Here is an 18767-nt window from a genome sequence, read left to right as displayed (position 1 = left end):
TTTGGCAACAATGTTTTTGAAGGATGGCTTCAATAAAATTCAATTTGGTTGAATTATTAGGTCAGTCCCGTGGATGGTAAAATTTTGCGTCTTGGAGAGCTTAGAGGATTGGGAGCTATGATTGAACAAGTCAAAGGGTTTTCATATTCTGCCGCTTCTCTTCTTGGTGCAAATTCATTACTTCATGATGCAGTCAATGTGGAGACATGCAAAGAACATTCTGAACAGAGTATAACTGAAGATTTAAGCGCAAAATCATGGTGGCGAATATCGTTTGCTTCACCTAAATTACGAGGTCCTGTTTCAGTGAGGTACTTTCATGTTACCCATGTATTTTGGAAGTTTCATATATTTACTGTTACGGGGGAAATAAGCCGCCATGCCCCACGTGACCGGCACGCGCGCCCAGGAAGACTACGGCTGCCCTTTGATCCAGCAATCCGACCCCGAGTCGGACATCCTCGGCTCCGCAGCCCGACCCCGAGTCGGCTGCCCTTTGATCCAGCGCTCCGACCCCGAGTCGGACGTCCTCGGCTCCGCAGCCCGACCCCGAGTCGGCTGCCCTTTGATCCAGCGCTCCGACCCCGAGTCGGACGTCCTCGGCTCCGCAGCCCGACCCCGAGTCGGCTGCCCTTTGATCCAGCGCTCCGACCCCGAGTCGGACGTCCTCGGCTCCGCAGCCCGACCCCGAGTCGGCTGCCCTTTGATCCAGCAATCCGACCCCGAGTCGGATATCCTCGGCTCCGCAGCCCGACCCCGAGTCGGCTGCCCCTTGATCCAGCGCTCCGACCCCGAGTCGGACGTCCTCGGCTCCGCAGCCCGACCCCGAGTCGGCTGCCCTTTGATCCAGCAATCCGACCCCGAGTCGGATATCCTCGGCTCCGCAGCCCGACCCCGAGTCGGCTGCCCCTTGATCCAGCGCTCCGACCCCGAGTCGGAGATCTCTTGATAACGACAGGCTATTCCCCAGAGGCACGCCGCGGCCTCCTGCTCCACTACTCCCTGCAACGGCTGTATCCGATGCTGCTCCACGATCTCCTGCATCAGCCGTACAAAGCGGAGCCCCACTATGCCCTGACGTGGCCGTACCCGGTGCTGCTCCACGACGCCCTGTAACGGCCATGTCAGTGGCCACACCATCGTGCCCCACGATAACGAACCCCCCTGAGAGACCCCCCAGCCAGGTATATATGCGGCTGGGGGGAGAAAGGGGGGGAGGTGAGCAATATCTCCCAGAGCACTCTCTTACTTGCGATTATCACCTCTCCTCCTCCTCCAATCTCCTCTGACTTGACCGTCGGAGGGCCATCACCACCCTGGTGGTGGTGCAAGGCTTGTTTGCAGGTTTCTTGGCGGAAGGTGGAGCGCAACCAACACCAACCAAGACAACTCAGACGGAACCCCGTTCACACCGCAGTGCCAATCGTTCTCGGTTTGGACCACCAGCAACAGTTGGCGCTAGAGGAAGGGACGAATCTTAGAACGATCGTAATGGCACGGCGAGGTGGTCGTGGAGCTTCCAATGCTTCCGGTCGCGGAGCCTCTCGCGCCTCCGGCCGAGAGGCTGCTGCGTCCCCAACGCACTCTCAGCAGCACTCCACCGCCCCTTCTCCCATTCAGACGGTCGAAGCTGCTCAGTTCGACCAGCTAGCCCAGCAGGTTCGCACCCTCGCGGAGGCAGTGCAGAATCTGCAGGGTGTGATCTCTCGGGTGCCGCAACGGGCTCAGGAGCCGCTGCCCCCCGAGCACTCGCCTCTTCCTCACAACCCGCGCTCCTTCCTCTCCCATGGAGAGGAGCGCCGGCGCGAGGAGGATTCTCGAGTGCGGTCCATTCTGCCAGGACCTTCTCATCGGAGCTGTGCGGGGTACGAGAGGCGGACCCGGGCGCGTTCTCAGACACCCCAGTCCTCGAGGGGCCCGCACTCCAGTCGGTCCCCCTCGCGCCGCTCCTTGTCCCCCACCCACCGGTCGCGCTCCCTGGACCGGCGGGTGGACGATCTCCACAGACAACTCCAGGTCCTGAAGGGCCACTCCAAAGATCCCTTCGCTGACTTGGAGATCTCCTCCCAGCCGGCGCTTGCCTCGAGGATCCTGCGGACCCCGAACCCGCCGGGGTTCAAAATGCCGGCGATCGAACCCTACGACGGGGCGGCGGACCCGCGGGACCACGTGGAGAGTTTTAGGACTCTTATGCTCCTCCATGGAGCATCGGATCCGCTCCTCTGCAAGGCCTTCCCGGCGACCCTCCGTGGCCCGGCAAGGGCATGGTTCGCCGGCCTGGAGGCTAACTCCATCCAGTCCTTCGACCAGTTCACCCGCTTCTTCATCAGCCATTTCGCCGTCAGTAGCAGGCGGCGACTGGTCTCCGACTCCCTCTTTGATGTCCGGCAAAACGAGGGAGAAAGCCTGCGGGATTATCTCACCCGCTTCAACAAGGCTACACTGGAGGTCCGGAACCTGAGCCAGGAAGTGGCTCTCTCAGCCCTGAAGCGTGGCTTCCGGAAGGGCAGACTCACCTTCTCCCTGGACAAACGCCTGCCGCGGAGCTTCCCGGAGCTGTTATCTTGGGCAAACCAGTATGCAGACGCCGAGGAGGCAGCCTCCCACCGGAACAAGGAGGCCGCCGAGGCCCCTCTAAAGCCCGGGAAGAAAAGGCGAAAAGAGGCACCCCAGAGGAGGAGCCCGACGCCTCAACGCCGGCGCAGAAGCCCGTCACCAGCAAGGAACCATGGCGCCACACGCCCTCGTTCTCCACACCGACGCTTCAACCGGTACACCCCACTCCTGGCCCCCCGGGCCCAGATCCTCATGGAGGTCAAGGGGCGGGAGGACCTCCCGGTCCCGAGGCAGATGAAGAAGATCCCTGGGAGGAGGCCTTCTCGGGCGTACTGTGAGTACCACCGAGACCACGGCCACGATACCGAAGACTGCTTCCAGCTTCGGGACGAGATCGAGGCTCTCATTCGCCGAGGGCGTCTCGGTCGATATGTAAACGACCGACGTCCCCCGGCAGACCCGCGTCCGGCCGACCCGGCCCCTCAGGAGCCTCGGGAGCAGAATCGACCCGTTGCGGGAGTGATCCACACCATCACTGGGGGCTGCTCTCGACCCGTGAGGAACGCAGGGGGCTCGGCGGAAGCATCAGGAGTGGCCGTCGCGAAGAGGCAGCGGGTCGGAAATGTAATCGCTTTTTGTGATGAAGATGTAAAGGGGGTTCAGACTCCCCACGATGACGCCATGGTGATCTCTCTCACTATGGCGAACTATGATGTAAGGCGTGTTCTTGTGGATAGTGGAAGCTCAGCTGATATTTTGTATTACGAGGCCTTCCAAAAGATGAGCTTGTCCCGACAATTGTTGCACAAAACATCCACCCCCCTCATAGGATTCACTGGAGACGCTATCTCGGCCGAAGGTGTCATTGAGCTGCCTGTGACTGCGGGCGTTGCACCCGCAGAAGCCACGGTGCGACTCGGGTTCTTGGTCGTCCGTGTCCCCTCGGCCTACAACGCTATCCTCGGACGACCCGGACTGAACGCCCTTCGCGCGGTGGTTTCTACCTACCATTTGCTCATGCGGTTCCCCACGGCGGCCGGGATTGGAGAGGTCCGAGGTGACCAACCAACCGCACGGCAGTGTCTCCTAGCAACTCTCAAAGGGAAGAAGCCCATGGAGGCCCTAAGCGTCGAGTCCCTTGACGCCAGAGACGAAGTGGCCTTGCGGCACGGGGAGCCGGCCGAGGGCGTAATCGAAGTTCCCCTCGAAGAAGGCCGCCCGGACCGCACGGTCCGGGTCGGTGCCAACCTCGACTTGGAAGCTCGGCTCCGGTTAGTGGAATTCCTCCGAGCCAATGCTGATGTGTTTGCCTGGTCGGCGGCCGATGTACCTGGGATCGACCCGGAGGTCATTTCTCACGCCCTCAACGTCGACCCGACCCACCGACCAGTAAAGCAAAAGAAGAGACACTGTGCCCCGGATCGGATCCGGGTGGTCGACCAGGAGGTAGACAAACTCTTGGAGGCAGGTTTCATAAGGGAAGTGAGCTACCCCGAGTGGCTGGCAAACGTCGTACTTGTCCGGAAGGCGAGCGGGAAGTGGAGGATGTGCGTCGACTACACCGACCTGAACAAGGCGTGCCCCAAGGATAGCTTTCCGCTTCCGCGAATAGACCAACTGGTCGACGCGACTTCCGGATATCAGCTGCTGTCTTTCATGGACGCCTTCTCCGGCTACAACCAAATAATGATGGCTCCACAGGACGAGGAGAAAACGGCCTTCATAACAGACAGGGGGCTGTACTGTTACAAGGTAATGCCCTTCGGTCTGAAGAACGCTGGCGCTACTTACCAGCGCCTCGTAAATAAAATCTTCAAGGAGCAGATCGGCCGGAACATGGAGGTGTACGTGGACGATATGCTGGTAAAGAGCCGCCATGCGGATCAGCACATTGCGGATCTGGAGGAGACCTTCGCCACCTTGCGGAAGTTTCGTATGAAGCTAAACCCAGCGAAGTGCGCCTTTGGTGCTTCGGCCGGGAGGTTCCTCGGCTTCATTGTCAACCAGCGGGGGATCGAGGCCAACCCGGACAAAATCAAGGCCATCCAAGATATGTCCCCTCCGACCAAAGTGAAGGAGGTTCAGGACCTCGCTGGGAGGGTCGCCGCGCTCGGACGATTTGTGGCAAAATCGGCCGAACGCTGCCAACCGTTCTTCAAGGTGTTGAAGCGCCCGAAAGACTTCCTCTGGACGGCTGAATGTCAAGTGGCGTTCGACCAGCTCAAGGAGTACATGGCGTCTCCTCCCCTGCTGTCCAAGCCGCAAGAGGGGGAGATGCTCTACCTTTACCTGGCGGTCTCCCCAACCGCAGTCAGCGCAGTACTGGTTCGGGAAGAGGCAAAACTTCAGAAGCCCGTGTACTACACCAGCCGAGTCCTCCGGGATGCCGAGACGCGGTACACGAAGGCTGAAAAGATCGCCTTCGCGCTGCTGACTGCGACCAGGAGGCTTCGCCCCTATTTCCAGGCTCATTCTGTCACCCTTTTGACCGATCAACCACTGCGGCAGATCCTCAGCAATCTTGAGAATGCGGGACGGCTGGTGAAGTGGGCAGTAGAACTTGGTGAGTTCGACATCCACTACCAGCCCCGGCCCGCCATCAAGGCCCAGGTGCTCGCGGACTTTCTCGCTGAGTGCACTGTGCAGGAGACGGAACCTAGGCCGCCGGAAACACCCAGCCTCGATCTCCCGATCTGGACGCTCCACATTGACGGGTCGTCGAACCCTGAAGGTGGAGGGGCTGGGCTGGTCCTTACCAATCCCGATGGAGTGATAGCCGAGTATGCCTTGAGGTTCGGATTTCCAGTGACCAACAATGAGGCGGAGTACGAGGCCCTAGTCACGGGACTCAAACTCGCCAAGGAGCTCGGCATCCGGCGTCTGAAGGTCTTCACCGACTCCCAGCTGGTGGTCGGGCAGGTTCGAGGGGAGTTCGAGGCACGGAGCCCGACCATGCAGAGCTACGTCCGGAAGGTGCAAGCACTCATTCCCGACCTCGGCAGTATTGACATTCAGCAGGTCCCAAGGAGCGAAAATGCTAGGGCCGACAGGTTGTCCCGCTTGGTGGGCGCTGAGGCACACAACTTGTCAAGGGCGATATACCTGGAGACCCTAGATGCCCCGAGCATCGGCGAGGCTGAAGCGGTAATGGCAATTGATCCGGAACCATCTTGGATGGACCCGCTTGTAGCTTACCTCGCCGAAGGGATCCTCCCCGAAGATGAAGATCAAGCTCGGCGACTTGTTATGAAGTCCGCCCACTACGTACTCTACGAAGGGAGGCTGTATCGGACCTCGTTCACCGCCCCCCTCTTAAGGTGCCTCCGCCCTTCGGAAGCGGCTTACGCCCTCAGCGAAGTCCACGAAGGCATCTGCGGATCGCACCTGGGGGCTAGGTCCCTGGCACATAAGATAATGAGGCAAGGCTACTATTGGCCGACCTTATTGGAAGACTCAAAGGATCACGTACGGAAATGCGACGCCTGCCAGCGCCACGCCAACATCCAGAGAGTCCCCTCTGTTCCCTTGGCGCCAATCACCGCCCCCTGGCCCTTTGCACAGTGGGGAATGGATATCCTCGGACCATTCCCCATCGCTTCGGCCCAGCGGAAATTTTTGATTGTCGCCATCGACTACTTCACCAAGTGGGTGGAGGCAGAGCCACTGGCCACCATCACGGAGACGCAAGTCCGGAAGTTCGTAAAGAAGAACATCATTGTCCGATTTGGGGTACCTCGGGTCCTCATCTCGGATAACGGTCGACAGTTTGATAACAAGCATTTCCGAGACTTCTGCGAGGAGTTCGGGATCGAACATCGGTTCACGTCCGTGTCGCATCTCCAAACCAACGGCGAGGCCGAGGTCACAAATCGGACAATCCTCCAAGGTATCAAAGCGCGGATCGGACGGACGGGGCAAGCTTGGGTCGAGGAACTCGAGAATGTCCTTTGGGCGTATCGGACCACGCATCGGACTCCTACCGGGGAGACGCCTTTCAGCCTAACCTATGGCACGGAAGCCGTTGTCCCCGTAGAGCTCGGACTTCCCTCACCTCGGGTAGCCGCACACCGACCCGAGGCCAACTCGGAGCAACTCCGAGGGAACCTGGATCTCTTGGAAGAAGCAAGGGAAATGACGCAGGTTCGGATGACAATGTATCAGCGGAGGGTGGCCCGATATTACAACTCCAAAGTCCGACCGAAGCTCTTCAGAATTGGAGATCTGGTGCTGAGGCGAGCTAAGGCATCTCAACCTACGGAAGGTGGGAAGCTAGCGCCGAATTGGGAAGGCCCGTATAAAGTTCGTTGGGTAAACCGACCTGGCTCCTACCAATTGGAAGCCCTAGATGGCCGAGAAATTCCAAGGGGCTGGAATTCCGCTAACCTGCGGATGTATTACCAGTAGAACAACAAGGCCAGAAAGACAATTTGAAAAGGTGCAACACTTTTCATTTCAACAATTTCTGGTTACAATGGCGTGCTCGTGTGATTACAAGGAATTCCCAGAGGGGAATTAGGGAGTAAAGAAAGCAAAGAAGAGGTGGAGAATCCGTGGAGCTGAGGACCGAGGATCCCAAACCCTCAACCCAAAGCAGCTGCAATCCCACCGGAAGTGGGTGCTTCTAACCGGAGGCGCCATCCAGCACCTCACCAAAAAGACGAGGAGCCGCCGCAGAAGAAGCTCCCGCTGCCCCCAGGGGAACGCCGCCTCCAAAGGATATTCCCATCCTCCCCAGTGGTAGGAAAGAGAAGGAATTCGAGGGGGAAGAGCATATGGAGGCGCGGTCCCGGACTGAGCGTCTGGTGCAGAGCTCAATCGGGAGGCTGAACCTCAAGGAGGGGAGATGTGATCCCGGATGAAACGCCTAGAGCGGAGTTCCGCCGGGAAGACCCTCCTTGTTGATCCCAGATGAAACGGCTAGTTGGCTGAAGTCGCAAGGGGAGCGCCTCCCCTTTCCTTCAACAGGAGTCTCTCAGTCATATGCCAAGGAGGAGGTCCGCGATCCATGGCAACCTGAACAGCTCCGGCTTGGCAAACTCCATCGTACCTGCACCTGTATTTATAGCCAAACTGCGGCCCCCTGGTCGTTCCGATGCGGGTGGCTCCAATAAATGCAGGCGCATTGAAACCGGAGCCGTTCCGGCTCCCGAGGCGTATCTCCCCGCGATTTCCTAAGCGTCATTCTCCTTAAACCGCATTCTTTGTGCAGGACAATCCGGGTGTCATGTACCCCTAGGTCCACATATCTCCGCTCGCGCCCAGGCCGTATCCTCCTCGAAGAACCCGCGTATCGCGGCCGCTCAACTAACACTCCTCGCAAGCAGCAGCTGGCGATCCGATTTCCCAGGTAACGCATTAATTAGCGTTTAATGCCCTTCTCGTGTTCCCCCAGGCAACGCTTAGAGAAAAGGAGAAACATGATCGCGGCTGGCCACGGAGAAACCCCGTCGGGCAGCGAGCGACAAGCGCACGACCAGCGAGCGGAATTTCCCGAGGCTCGGCCCTCGGATGCCTGGCTAGCCCGATGATCATCCCGGGAGCAGACTAGCCGGAAGCCCCAACCGGTCGCCTCGGCTTGCGCCAGCCTTGGCCGACCAACGAGTGGAATGTCCCGAGGCTCGACCCTCGGATGCCAGGCTAACCCGACGATCATCCCGGGAGCAGACTAGCCTGAAGCCCCGACCGGTCGCCTCGGCTTGCGCCAGCCTTGGCCGACCAACGAGCGGAATGTCCCGAGGCTCGGCCCTCGGATGCCAGGCTAACCCGACGATCATCCCGGGAGCAGACTAGCCTGAAGCCCCGACCGGTCGCCTCGGCTCGCGCCAGCCTTGGCTGACCAACGAGTGGAATTTCCTGAGGCTTGACAACCCTCGGATGCCAGGCTAACCCGACGATCATCCCGGGAGCAGACTAGCCTGAAGCCCCGACCGGTCGCCTCGGCTTGCGCCAGCCTTGGCCGACCAACGAGCGGAATGTCCCGAGGCTCGGCCCTCGGATGCCAGGCTAACCCGACGATCATCCCGGGAGCAGACTAGCCTGAAGCCCCGACCGGTCGCCTCGGCTCGCGCCAGCCTTGGCCGACCAACGAGTGGAATTTCTTGAGGCTTGACAACCCTCATTAGGAATAGGTTTACATAGTTATGGTTCAATCAGACGAGTAAATCTGCGCAATTTGGCGGGCAGTCAGGCAAGAAGAGAGGATTCCCTGCATCATGTCATGGAACACTCTGTTTGGTTACATGGCTAAAGTTCCTTTCTTTGAAAAGACCTTTTTCAAAAAGTGACTCAGTAAAAAAAAAGTCTAGCCACCCTTTAGGCGCACAGTCCGCCTAAAGTCAACCTGAGCCAAAGTGATTGATTGCTATAGTCACGCATCGTAAACTTTTTTTTGAAAACCGTATAGTATAGATGGATATGTTGACGGGAGTACGGTCCAGCGTGGCAGTCTTTATCAATTCATAGATGCCTCTTCCGGTCCAGGCGAAATGGTCGCTGTAGGTCGGGATGCCAGGCTAACCCGACGATCATCCCGGGAGCAGACTAGCCTGAAGCCCCGACCGGTCGCCTCGGCTTGCGCCAGCCTTGGCCGACCAACGAGCGGAATTTTCTGAGGCTTGACGGCCCTCGGATGCCTGGCTAGCCCGATGATCATCCCGGGAGCAGACTAGCCGGAAGCCCCGACCGGTCGCCTCGGCTTGCGCCAGCCTTGGCCGACCAACGAGTGGAAGGTCCCGAGGCTCGGCCCTCGGATGCCAGGCTAACCCGATGACCATCCCGGGAGCAGACTAGCCTGAAGCCCCGACCAGTTGCCTCGGCATGCGCCAGCCTTGGTCGACCAACGAGTGGAATTTCCTGAGGCCTAACCCTCGGATGCCCGGCTTAGCGCCGGAAGAATTTCCTGAGGCCTAACCCTCGGATGCCTGGCTTAGCGCCGGAGGAATTTCCTGAGGCCTAACCCTCGGATGCCCGGCTTAGCGCCGGAAGAATTTCCTGAGGCCTAACCCTCGGATGCCTGGCTTAGCGCCGGAAGAATTTCCTGAGGCCTAACCCTCGGATGCCAGGCTAACCCGATGACCATCCCGGGAGCAGACTAGCCTGAAGCCCCGACCAGTTGCCTCGGCATGCGCCAGCCTTGGTCGACCAACGAGTGGAATTTCCTGAGGCCTAACCCTCGGATGCCCGGCTTAGCGCCGGAAGAATTTCCTGAGGCCTAACCTTCGGATGCCTGGCTTAGCGCCGGAGGAATTTCCTGAGGCCTAACCCTCGGATGCCCGGCTTAGCGCCGGAAGAATTTCCTGGGGCCTAACCCTCGGATGCCTGGCTTAGCGCCGGAAGAATTTCCTGAGGCCTAACCCTCGGATGCCTGGCTTAGCGCCGGAAGAGTTTCCTGAGGCCTAACCCTCGGATGCCTGGCTTAGCGCCGGAAGAATTTCCTGGGGCCTAACCCTCGGATGCCTGGCTTAGCGCCGGAAGAATTTTCTGAGGCCTAACCCTCGGATGCCTGGCTTAGCGCCGGAAGAATTTCCTGAGGCCTAACCCTCGGATGCCTGGCTTAGCGCCGGAAGAATTTTCCGAGGCCTAACCCTCGGATGCCTGGCTTAGCGCCGGAAGAATTTCCTGAGGCCCAACCCTCGGATGCCTGGCTTAGCGCCGGAAGAGTTTCCTGAGGCCTAACCCTCGGATGCCTGGCCTAGCGCCGGAAGAATTTCGGGAGCCAGGAGTCAGCAAGACGCTACCGAGAGTTAAAAGAAAAAGAAGGACGAAGGCGAGATGAAGAAACATTCAACTTGCATTAATTTTCATTGTTTCAGGGCCGAGACAATTTGGCAAAACGCCGGTATACAAAAAAAAAGAAGACAACGAAAGGTACAAGAGGTCAGCTTGGAGGAACTCCCGGGTCGGGAACGTCGGGCTCGTCCGCAGGAGGTAGGGAAGCAGCAGGAGAACCAACAGGCAATGGCGCCGGAGAGGAGTCGAGAAGGGAGATCTCGCTCAGGTCAACTTCGGGGTACTTAGCCGACACCCTTGCCAGGCCCTCCTCGAAGCCTAAGACAAAGGCTTCGGCCCCCGCGTCCGACGCGTCACGGACAAACTCGTCGGACTGACGATAGGTCTGTACTGCCTCCGACATATCATGAGCGAACTCGGCGGACTGGCGATAAGCCTCTACCGCCTGACGCCCGATTTCCGCACTCCTCTCGGCCAGCGCCGCCTCTGCCTGCTCCATAATCTGGGCTTTCGCCTCCAAGACCTTCGCCACAATCCGGCCTTCCGCCTCGGTGGAGACCCTCAGCAGCTCAGCCCGAGCCTCCTTGTGCTTCGCTTCGGCAGCAATGCGAGCAGCCTCAGCCTCCGTCAGGCGCGAATGAAGCTCCTGATCGCTCGCACGGGACTTCTCCAAGGCCGACTCCAATTCGCCCAGCTTAGCTTCAAGAGACCGGGTTCGGTTGCGGGCGTTGTCGGCTGACCGCTGGGCCTTCTCCCACCTCTCCCGGTAGTCGGCAGCCTTCCGGGACTGCTTCTCGGCCCGCTCATCCGCCTTCTTGACCTCGCCCTCGAGACCCGAGGCAACCTTGAGCTGCTCCTGAGCCTCCAACAGTTGCTTCTCGAGGGCAGCAAAGCCGAGTGCCCGCTCTTCGGCCTCCCGGAGCCTCGCCTCGAAGTCCCCGGTCGTCCTGCCTGCCACAGCCTGGCCTCCCTTTTCCACTGCTTTCAGCCGGTCCTCGGCCTTCGCCAGAAGCCCCGCCTGTTCCTTGTAGCACTCCTCCAGACGGATCATGTACTGGGCGAGCTAAGAAATAGGAAAAATAAGGGAGTCAGGCGGAGAACAACAGAGCCAATAAATGGTGAAAAGCGGCCAGAAGAACACTCACCGACATGAGACAGACACAGCTGGCAGCCCCAACGTCAGAGACCTCCAACTCCCGGACCCGCCGACGGTCCTTCTCCAGCAGCACTGTTTCGATGAGATTTCGGGCGCCATCGGTAGTGAAGGCAGACCCCGATTTCTCCCCAGAGCCGGACGGTGGTTCTGCAGCCTTACCCCTATCCATCGCCTGGGGAAGAGTCCGGCCGATCGCGCTCGGGGCGGGGGTCACCCCAGGAATTGATAGGGTCCCGCTCGGTCGGGGCCTCGGCGCGTCCCTCCTCGAGTCATCAGGAGCCGACCGAGTCGAAGGCCGGGTCGGGGACCGATCACGTCCGACCCGTCCGTCTCGGGCAGGCTCGGATGATACCTCCGGAGTAGCGGCAATCTTACCACCGGAGGGCTGATACAGCGTCAGCTGCCGGTCCGTGCCCACGACGTCTCCCTGATCGGTGGGCCCGGATTCGTCGGTCGGCGTCGGAGGCACCTCCTTACGGGACTTCTTCGCCGGTGGGGCCCCGCTCGGAAGAGCTCGTTTCCTCCTCTGGGCTGCTTCCAGCAGGGACGCCCTACCAACAGCCTTTGTCTTCACCGACCGCATGACGTCGTCGATCTCTGCAAAAAGGACGGGATAGTCGGAGACGGAGAAACCAAAGGAAAGAACGGGACGAAAGAAGGGAAAAAGTCAAGAAAGAATCGGTGGCGGACTCACGGTCGGTGGGGACCGAGCTCAGACCGACATTCACCAAAGTATCCTCGGAAATAAGGCGGGCCACCGGGGGGAGCTGGCCCTCGGCAACCAACCCCTTCAAGGCGGCCAAGCCATCGGACTCCTCCCTTGACAGTCTCGATAGGCCGATCGGAGACTTCATCGGGGTCTCCCAGGTCGCCCTGATTTCCCAAGAGGGATCTGCATCAACAAAAAAGAAGCGCTCCTTCCATTTGTGAATGGAGGTAGGAGCCTCCTTGACAAGGCCGCATCCTCGCCGCGCTGCGAAGCACCACCACCCTTTGTCCTGGGGGTGGCCGCTCAGGCTGTAGAACTCCCAAAAAACATTCAGGGTGGCGGGGATCTCGTGCATACGGCAGAGAACCTGGAAGACCGTCAGGGCCCGCCACGAGTTCGGCACCAGTTGCGTCGGTGCCACTCTTAAACCCCGTAGCACCTGCATGACCAAGTCCGAAGGGGGAAAGCGGAACCCGGCCTGGAGAATGCCCTCATTGATGGCGATCTTCCCTGGAGGAGGATGGGACATCCTCTCCTCAGGCCCCGGGAGCGTGGCGTTGCAGGCCTCGGGAAGGTGGTACCGAGCCACGAGTCTGTCTAAGTCTGTGGCGACCAGCTCCGACTTAATTTGGTCTGCTCTCACTTCGCCCATTCCTAACGGCCAATAAACCTACGGTCAGGACGGGGACAGGAAGGGGGGAGAGACCGGAGCGACTGGAGTACACTAGTATAAGAGGGGAAAGTATGGAGAGCCCTAAGTAGAAGAATGGGGAAAACTCACCGGAAAAGAGGTAAGAACGGCTCCGAGAGCGCCAAAGGAGAAACAAGTGAACAGTCCGACGGCAGCAACAGCTGCGCAAAGGGGAAACTTGAAAATATCTGTAAAGAAGAAGACGGACGGGGAAAGGCCCCCGATTAAATAGGCGGAAAGGCAAGTGACGCCTCGATGACGCCAGAGGACGCCTGGCTGCCGAAGGGTCGCTCGCGCCCCAAAGGCGAATCGACACCATTAAGGAAGGATGTCCGCCGAAGTCCTCAGACTGCCAGGTCAGCAATAACCGCCATACGCCATAAAAAGGGCGGAGAGCTCGAAGCGCGCGCGCCTCTCCGAGGAACGGCGGCAATCCCGAAACATCACTCCCTTCACCTGTTCCCCTTCTGGTTCCAGGCTCGGAAGTGGGGGGCTACTGTTACGGGGGAAATAAGCCGCCATGCCCCACGTGACCGGCACGCGCGCCCAGGAAGACTACGGCTGCCCTTTGATCCAGCAATCCGACCCCGAGTCGGACATCCTCGGCTCCGCAGCCCGACCCCGAGTCGGCTGCCCTTTGATCCAGCGCTCCGACCCCGAGTCGGACGTCCTCGGCTCCGCAGCCCGACCCCGAGTCGGCTGCCCTTTGATCCAGCGCTCCGACCCCGAGTCGGACGTCCTCGGCTCCGCAGCCCGACCCCGAGTCGGCTGCCCTTTGATCCAGCGCTCCGACCCCGAGTCGGACGTCCTCGGCTCCGCAGCCCGACCCCGAGTCGGCTGCCCTTTGATCCAGCAATCCGACCCCGAGTCGGATATCCTCGGCTCCGCAGCCCGACCCCGAGTCGGCTGCCCCTTGATCCAGCGCTCCGACCCCGAGTCGGACGTCCTCGGCTCCGCAGCCCGACCCCGAGTCGGCTGCCCTTTGATCCAGCAATCCGACCCCGAGTCGGATATCCTCGGCTCCGCAGCCCGACCCCGAGTCGGCTGCCCCTTGATCCAGCGCTCCGACCCCGAGTCGGAGATCTCTTGATAACGACAGGCTATTCCCCAGAGGCACGCCGCGGCCTCCTGCTCCACTACTCCCTGCAACGGCTGTATCCGATGCTGCTCCACGATCTCCTGCATCAGCCGTACAAAGCGGAGCCCCACTATGCCCTGACGTGGCCGTACCCGGTGCTGCTCCACGACGCCCTGTAACGGCCATGTCAGTGGCCACACCATCGTGCCCCACGATAACGAACCCCCCTGAGAGACCCCCCAGCCAGGTATATATGCGGCTGGGGGGAGAAAGGGGGGGAGGTGAGCAATATCTCCCAGAGCACTCTCTTACTTGCGATTATCACCTCTCCTCCTCCTCCAATCTCCTCTGACTTGACCGTCGGAGGGCCATCACCACCCTGGTGGTGGTGCAAGGCTTGTTTGCAGGTTTCTTGGCGGAAGGTGGAGCGCAACCAACACCAACCAAGACAACTCAGACGGAACCCCGTTCACACCGCAGTGCCAATCGTTCTCGGTTTGGACCACCAGCAACATTTACCTTTGTAGCTTCCTTGACAATCACACTCATTCTTGCTTTGCTATTCCAGGTTGGCTTGTTTCTTATAATATAATGCATTTAAGGGAAATTTTAGCTGTTATCCTCTTAAATATATTTAGATTGATGCATTAAAGATTCATGAAAAAACCTATCGGTGAAGATTAACCATGACTTTGGATTACAAATCTAGTTGCTGTACCATTTCGTATAATTTTTAAATTTGACTAGGGTGCCATGGGTTGTTGGAGATTTTGATCAGGTGGGAAAGTTGTAAGAGCCCTACTGATCTCTACTCCTTTATTAGTAATTCACTGCAGATTCACCAAAGAAATAAACTATCCCAATGTCAATTAGAAAGTTAAAGGGACAAAATATGCTGAAGATATAAAACAAATTGAAGAGAATTGGTTGGGGTCTTAATATGGATCCTTCTAAAATAAGGGTAATTATTAGAAATTAGAAATGAAGACGGTCTTTCATTGGCCAAAAGTACTATATTCTTTTATGTGACATGATGCAGCATTTTGTGGCATCAAATCAATTAGACAACATGAGTTTATCATTCTCAAGATATTTCTAGTTCAACTTAGTATAATACTAAAATTGTGAATCATCCGGGCATCTCAAACTTCTAGGTGCACTAATTTTGCCACTTTTGCAAGGAGAGGGGGAGGACTTGGAGTCCTTCCACAAAGTTGACTTGAACAAGGGTTATCTATATGTGTGCTCTTGATTTCTATATCTGAAAGTCTACAATTGATTAAAGTTGGCAAATGGAACCCGAACCCTTAATTAGGAAGCCTGAGTAACTACACAATTCAGAAATCTTAATACAGATAGTTACATGCATGACATCTGAATGTAACCATAACCATCAAATTATTTCTTAACTAATTGGATTTGGCTTTATGAATGCCTATTTGCTAATTTTTGCAGTTAAAGGCAATACATTTGTCAGTGTTACAGGGTTATATTGTGGTAGGTGAGGGCCTGAATATAGTTGGTGTATGACATCTAAATATAGCAATATTTAGGTTTCAATATTTCATTAATGAAATAATAGTCTTACTTGCAATCAAAACTGCGACTTGCAAGCCTTGTCTTATCTATTTATTCAATGAACATCTTTGCTTAGTTATTCTTTTAATCGAAGATTTTGACAACTCTAGCACTGCAGAGTGCAGAATCCTTCTGCAGAATAGCCATAATGCACCTTCTTTCAAACAATTACTGCACCAACCCTTGAGGTGAGAAATGCTCATAAATTTTTGATACCTCAAAACTGTAAGTGTGTATCTTCAAAACAACAAGAGAATTTTATCAATGAGTGATTGGGCCACAAGCTATCCAGGATGCTGTTGCTATTAGAAGAAAACATCAGTAGTTGATTAACAAATACTTTTCTGTTTTATGCCTTTCGAGAAACTTTTTTTATGATCTTATAAAGTTGTAATTGGATACTCTGGTATTTGCTTTGTGCTAGCTACCCTTATTAGTGGTATGATTTAAACAAATAGCATTTTCTTCTTATGGGCATAGTTTGCAGTAAGACTTGCCATTAGTATGTACAATTGATCAGTGCCACCGGAATTGTTCTTGGCAGCCCAAAGAAAGGTCTCTTTTATTGTGTGATATATTTAAAGCCTGGTGACTATCATCGAGTGCACTCTCCCATTGATTGGCATGTATTAATACGCCGGCATTTCTCAGGTATCTTCTGTTTCTTTTGCATTTATTTTAGTTTCCAGCGTACATGAGGTTAATATCATAAATTGTGAACCTGAAGTGGCTGAGGTGGCCAGGGAATTCTCTTAATCAGCCTAATTTTGTATCTTTAGTTTTATTTATGCATGTCTGCTTTGTTCCTTTTGTGAATCTCTTATCGATAGGGAAAAAGCAATATAGCTAATTTACATGCTTTTTGCTTATTCATCATGAAATCTTCATTTTTTGATACTATTAATGTCTGCAGGTTGTCTATTTCCTTTGAATGAACGTGCGACTCGAACAATTAGAAACCTACATGTTGAGAATGAAAGGGTAACTCTGACTTCTCACTGGAGCTCCTGTAGAGAACTTCAAATAGATTACAGTATTTGGACTTATGGAGTTTTTTGTGATTCTCTTTTAAATATTTTCTAAGTAGCATTTTGTGGAATTTCGATAGAGATGATATTAGGCATAATTTTGTCAGGTGTGTCTAACTTAATGTAGATGTTCAGTTGTTTATAGATCTGTTGAACAACTAGAAATCCTGTAAAGACAATTATCCTTGTAAATCAGCCAGCAATTTTTCAGTAGAACAGGTGGCAGATCGATACAGGTGCTTTTGTGTAATTAGAAAACATTCTTCCCATGTGTTATACTGCCATGCATGCTACTTGGCAGATTTTCAGCTTACTTAAATTTGCTGTAATCTGTTACCTATTAGTGATAAATCTTTCAGGATAGTAATTATGTTTTGAATGGATCAAGCATGTCAAAAATGGATTCCAATTTTCTCTTGATAAGAAAAGGTGAATGAAATGTATTAACTGTATACTAGGAGAAGACCTGTCCAGAAGATATAAGCCTGTATCTAAAGGTATCTACTTACGGTACGAGAATAGAGGGTTGGACCAATGAGATACCTGAACCATAAGGTGGTAAAAGTCAAAAGAAGAAAATTTAGCATCTTTTAGGGATGAGTTGCGTTGCAGGAACCCAAGATCTAAGAGCTATACTGAATATGGTGTATGATTGGATGGTGGATTGTGTATAGAGACTGACTAGAAAAGTTCTCCGAAAGTCAAAAATAAGAGCGATAAAGTTAAAAATACCTGGTGCAAGATGAAGAATAAATATACAGAATACTTGCAGAGATCGAACAAAGCTGTGGAAAGAAAGTTTTATGCCCTTAGGATTGTTTTTATGACATATGGTAGACTATACAATGAATAATCTAAGAGAAGGCGAAAACTATATGTGTAAATTACCTCAGATGATATAGAGGACAGTTAGAGATTTAGAACATGTTAAGCATATGAAAAGTGGTGAAACTTCATTCTTGTTATATGATGGTAAATACAAGGAAGAAGTGCACTATGATTAGGTGTGGGTCAAATGAAATACCGAAGGAAAGCATAAAGTTTACAGGAGAAAAGTGCTTTAACTTCTGGATTGTCCTTTGTCTGTCATCTTTGATTCAAAAGTCTCTGCATTTTTAAACCTGCACAACTTAGTGCTTTTTATTAGAGAATGCTAGATAACTTGTATGATATATCTTTTGTCGTGCTAGTGATGAAAGATATGCAAAATTACTTGGCTTCACGTAATAACCACAAGATAAATTTCTTGGCCTAGTGACTAGTGTATCATTATCTCCTGTTGCAGGTGAACAAGTATCATCTGATCTCTATTTTTATCTTTTGAAAAGTCCTAATTGTCTGCTGATAATACTAGATCTTTGTCCTCATTTTCTAACTTGTACAAAACATGTTTGGTTCATCTAGCATAGTGATCTTTCTTTTCTAAATAGTACATAATACTGTTGCTTTAAATCATGCCAAAATCACAAAGCCACGTATTCCTTTATACAAAAGAACTTGCCAGGATTGTAATCCATGACCTATTCATTGAAGTGGTAAACAACAACAGCAACAACATTTTGTCCTTCTGGGATGGTGACTTTGAAACTTGTTCACCTAGTTTCACTTACTTTGCTTTATCTAATTCATTGACTGAACAAAAGCCATCTATATTGTTTAATTTATTTCAACTTATGTATATAAGATTGTTTTCCTGGGTCTATCACTGGTTTTCTTATAATTTATTATTATTATTTTCACTAGGTTGTTCTAGAAGGTCAATGGGAAGAAGGATTTATAGCTATGGCAGCAATTGGTGCTACAAATGTTGGATCTATCAAAGTTTGTTACAATTTTCCTACACTTACTATTATTTGATCACTAACCATTGTGCTTATGCTTGTTTATGCATACTATATCAACTGGTGAATGCAATTTGTGGCGTATATAATGCAATGCAGCGGATGCTAATTGTGATCTAGTGAAGCATCTTATACAGCCAGCTTCAGTTCAAAAACTTTAGTATCTAAATTCTGTCATTTTCTAATTTCCTATATCATGTATTTGTTTAGATATCAATTAATAGAAGATAGTTGGCAAATCAAGACATTTGGAACATACATTCTCCCTTGCTCCCCCGCCCCCTCTCTCTCTCTAAAAAATGCCCAGAAAGCTGGCACATCATTATCTTCAGTTATAGCAAGTCGGGACTATAGAAATTATATTCCAAGGGAAAAAAATCTTTCCGTGTAAATCTGAAAGGT

General features: G+C 53.9%; 1 protein-coding gene across 3 annotated transcripts in view; it reads left to right on the top strand.

The window, feature by feature from the left end:
* Positions 1-18767, top strand: part of PSD1 (phosphatidylserine decarboxylase 1) — a 30439-nt gene that overhangs the window by 10539 nt on the left and 1133 nt on the right. Inside the window, exons 7-10 of one of the 3 annotated variants that reach the window (XM_008804563.6) lie at positions 61-311; positions 16041-16147; positions 16410-16477; positions 18268-18345. In XM_008804563.6, the coding sequence (XP_008802785.3) occupies positions 61-311; positions 16041-16147; positions 16410-16477; positions 18268-18345 (504 nt within the window). Of the gene's footprint in view, positions 1-60; positions 312-15614; positions 15685-16040; positions 16148-16409; positions 16478-18267; positions 18346-18767 lie in introns of all 3 variants that reach the window. The other 2 variants (XM_089929716.1, XM_089929715.1) reach the window with 2 other exon arrangements.

This window comes from Phoenix dactylifera, chromosome 3 (assembly GCF_051530095.1).
Source record: "Phoenix dactylifera cultivar Ajwa chromosome 3, Ajwa_hap1_PhDact_Kaust_v1.1, whole genome shotgun sequence".
In the NCBI taxonomy this organism is placed as follows: domain Eukaryota; kingdom Viridiplantae; phylum Streptophyta; class Magnoliopsida; order Arecales; family Arecaceae; genus Phoenix; species Phoenix dactylifera.
Note: the sequence above shows the minus strand (reverse complement) of the source record. Positions and strands in the feature narration are given on the sequence as shown.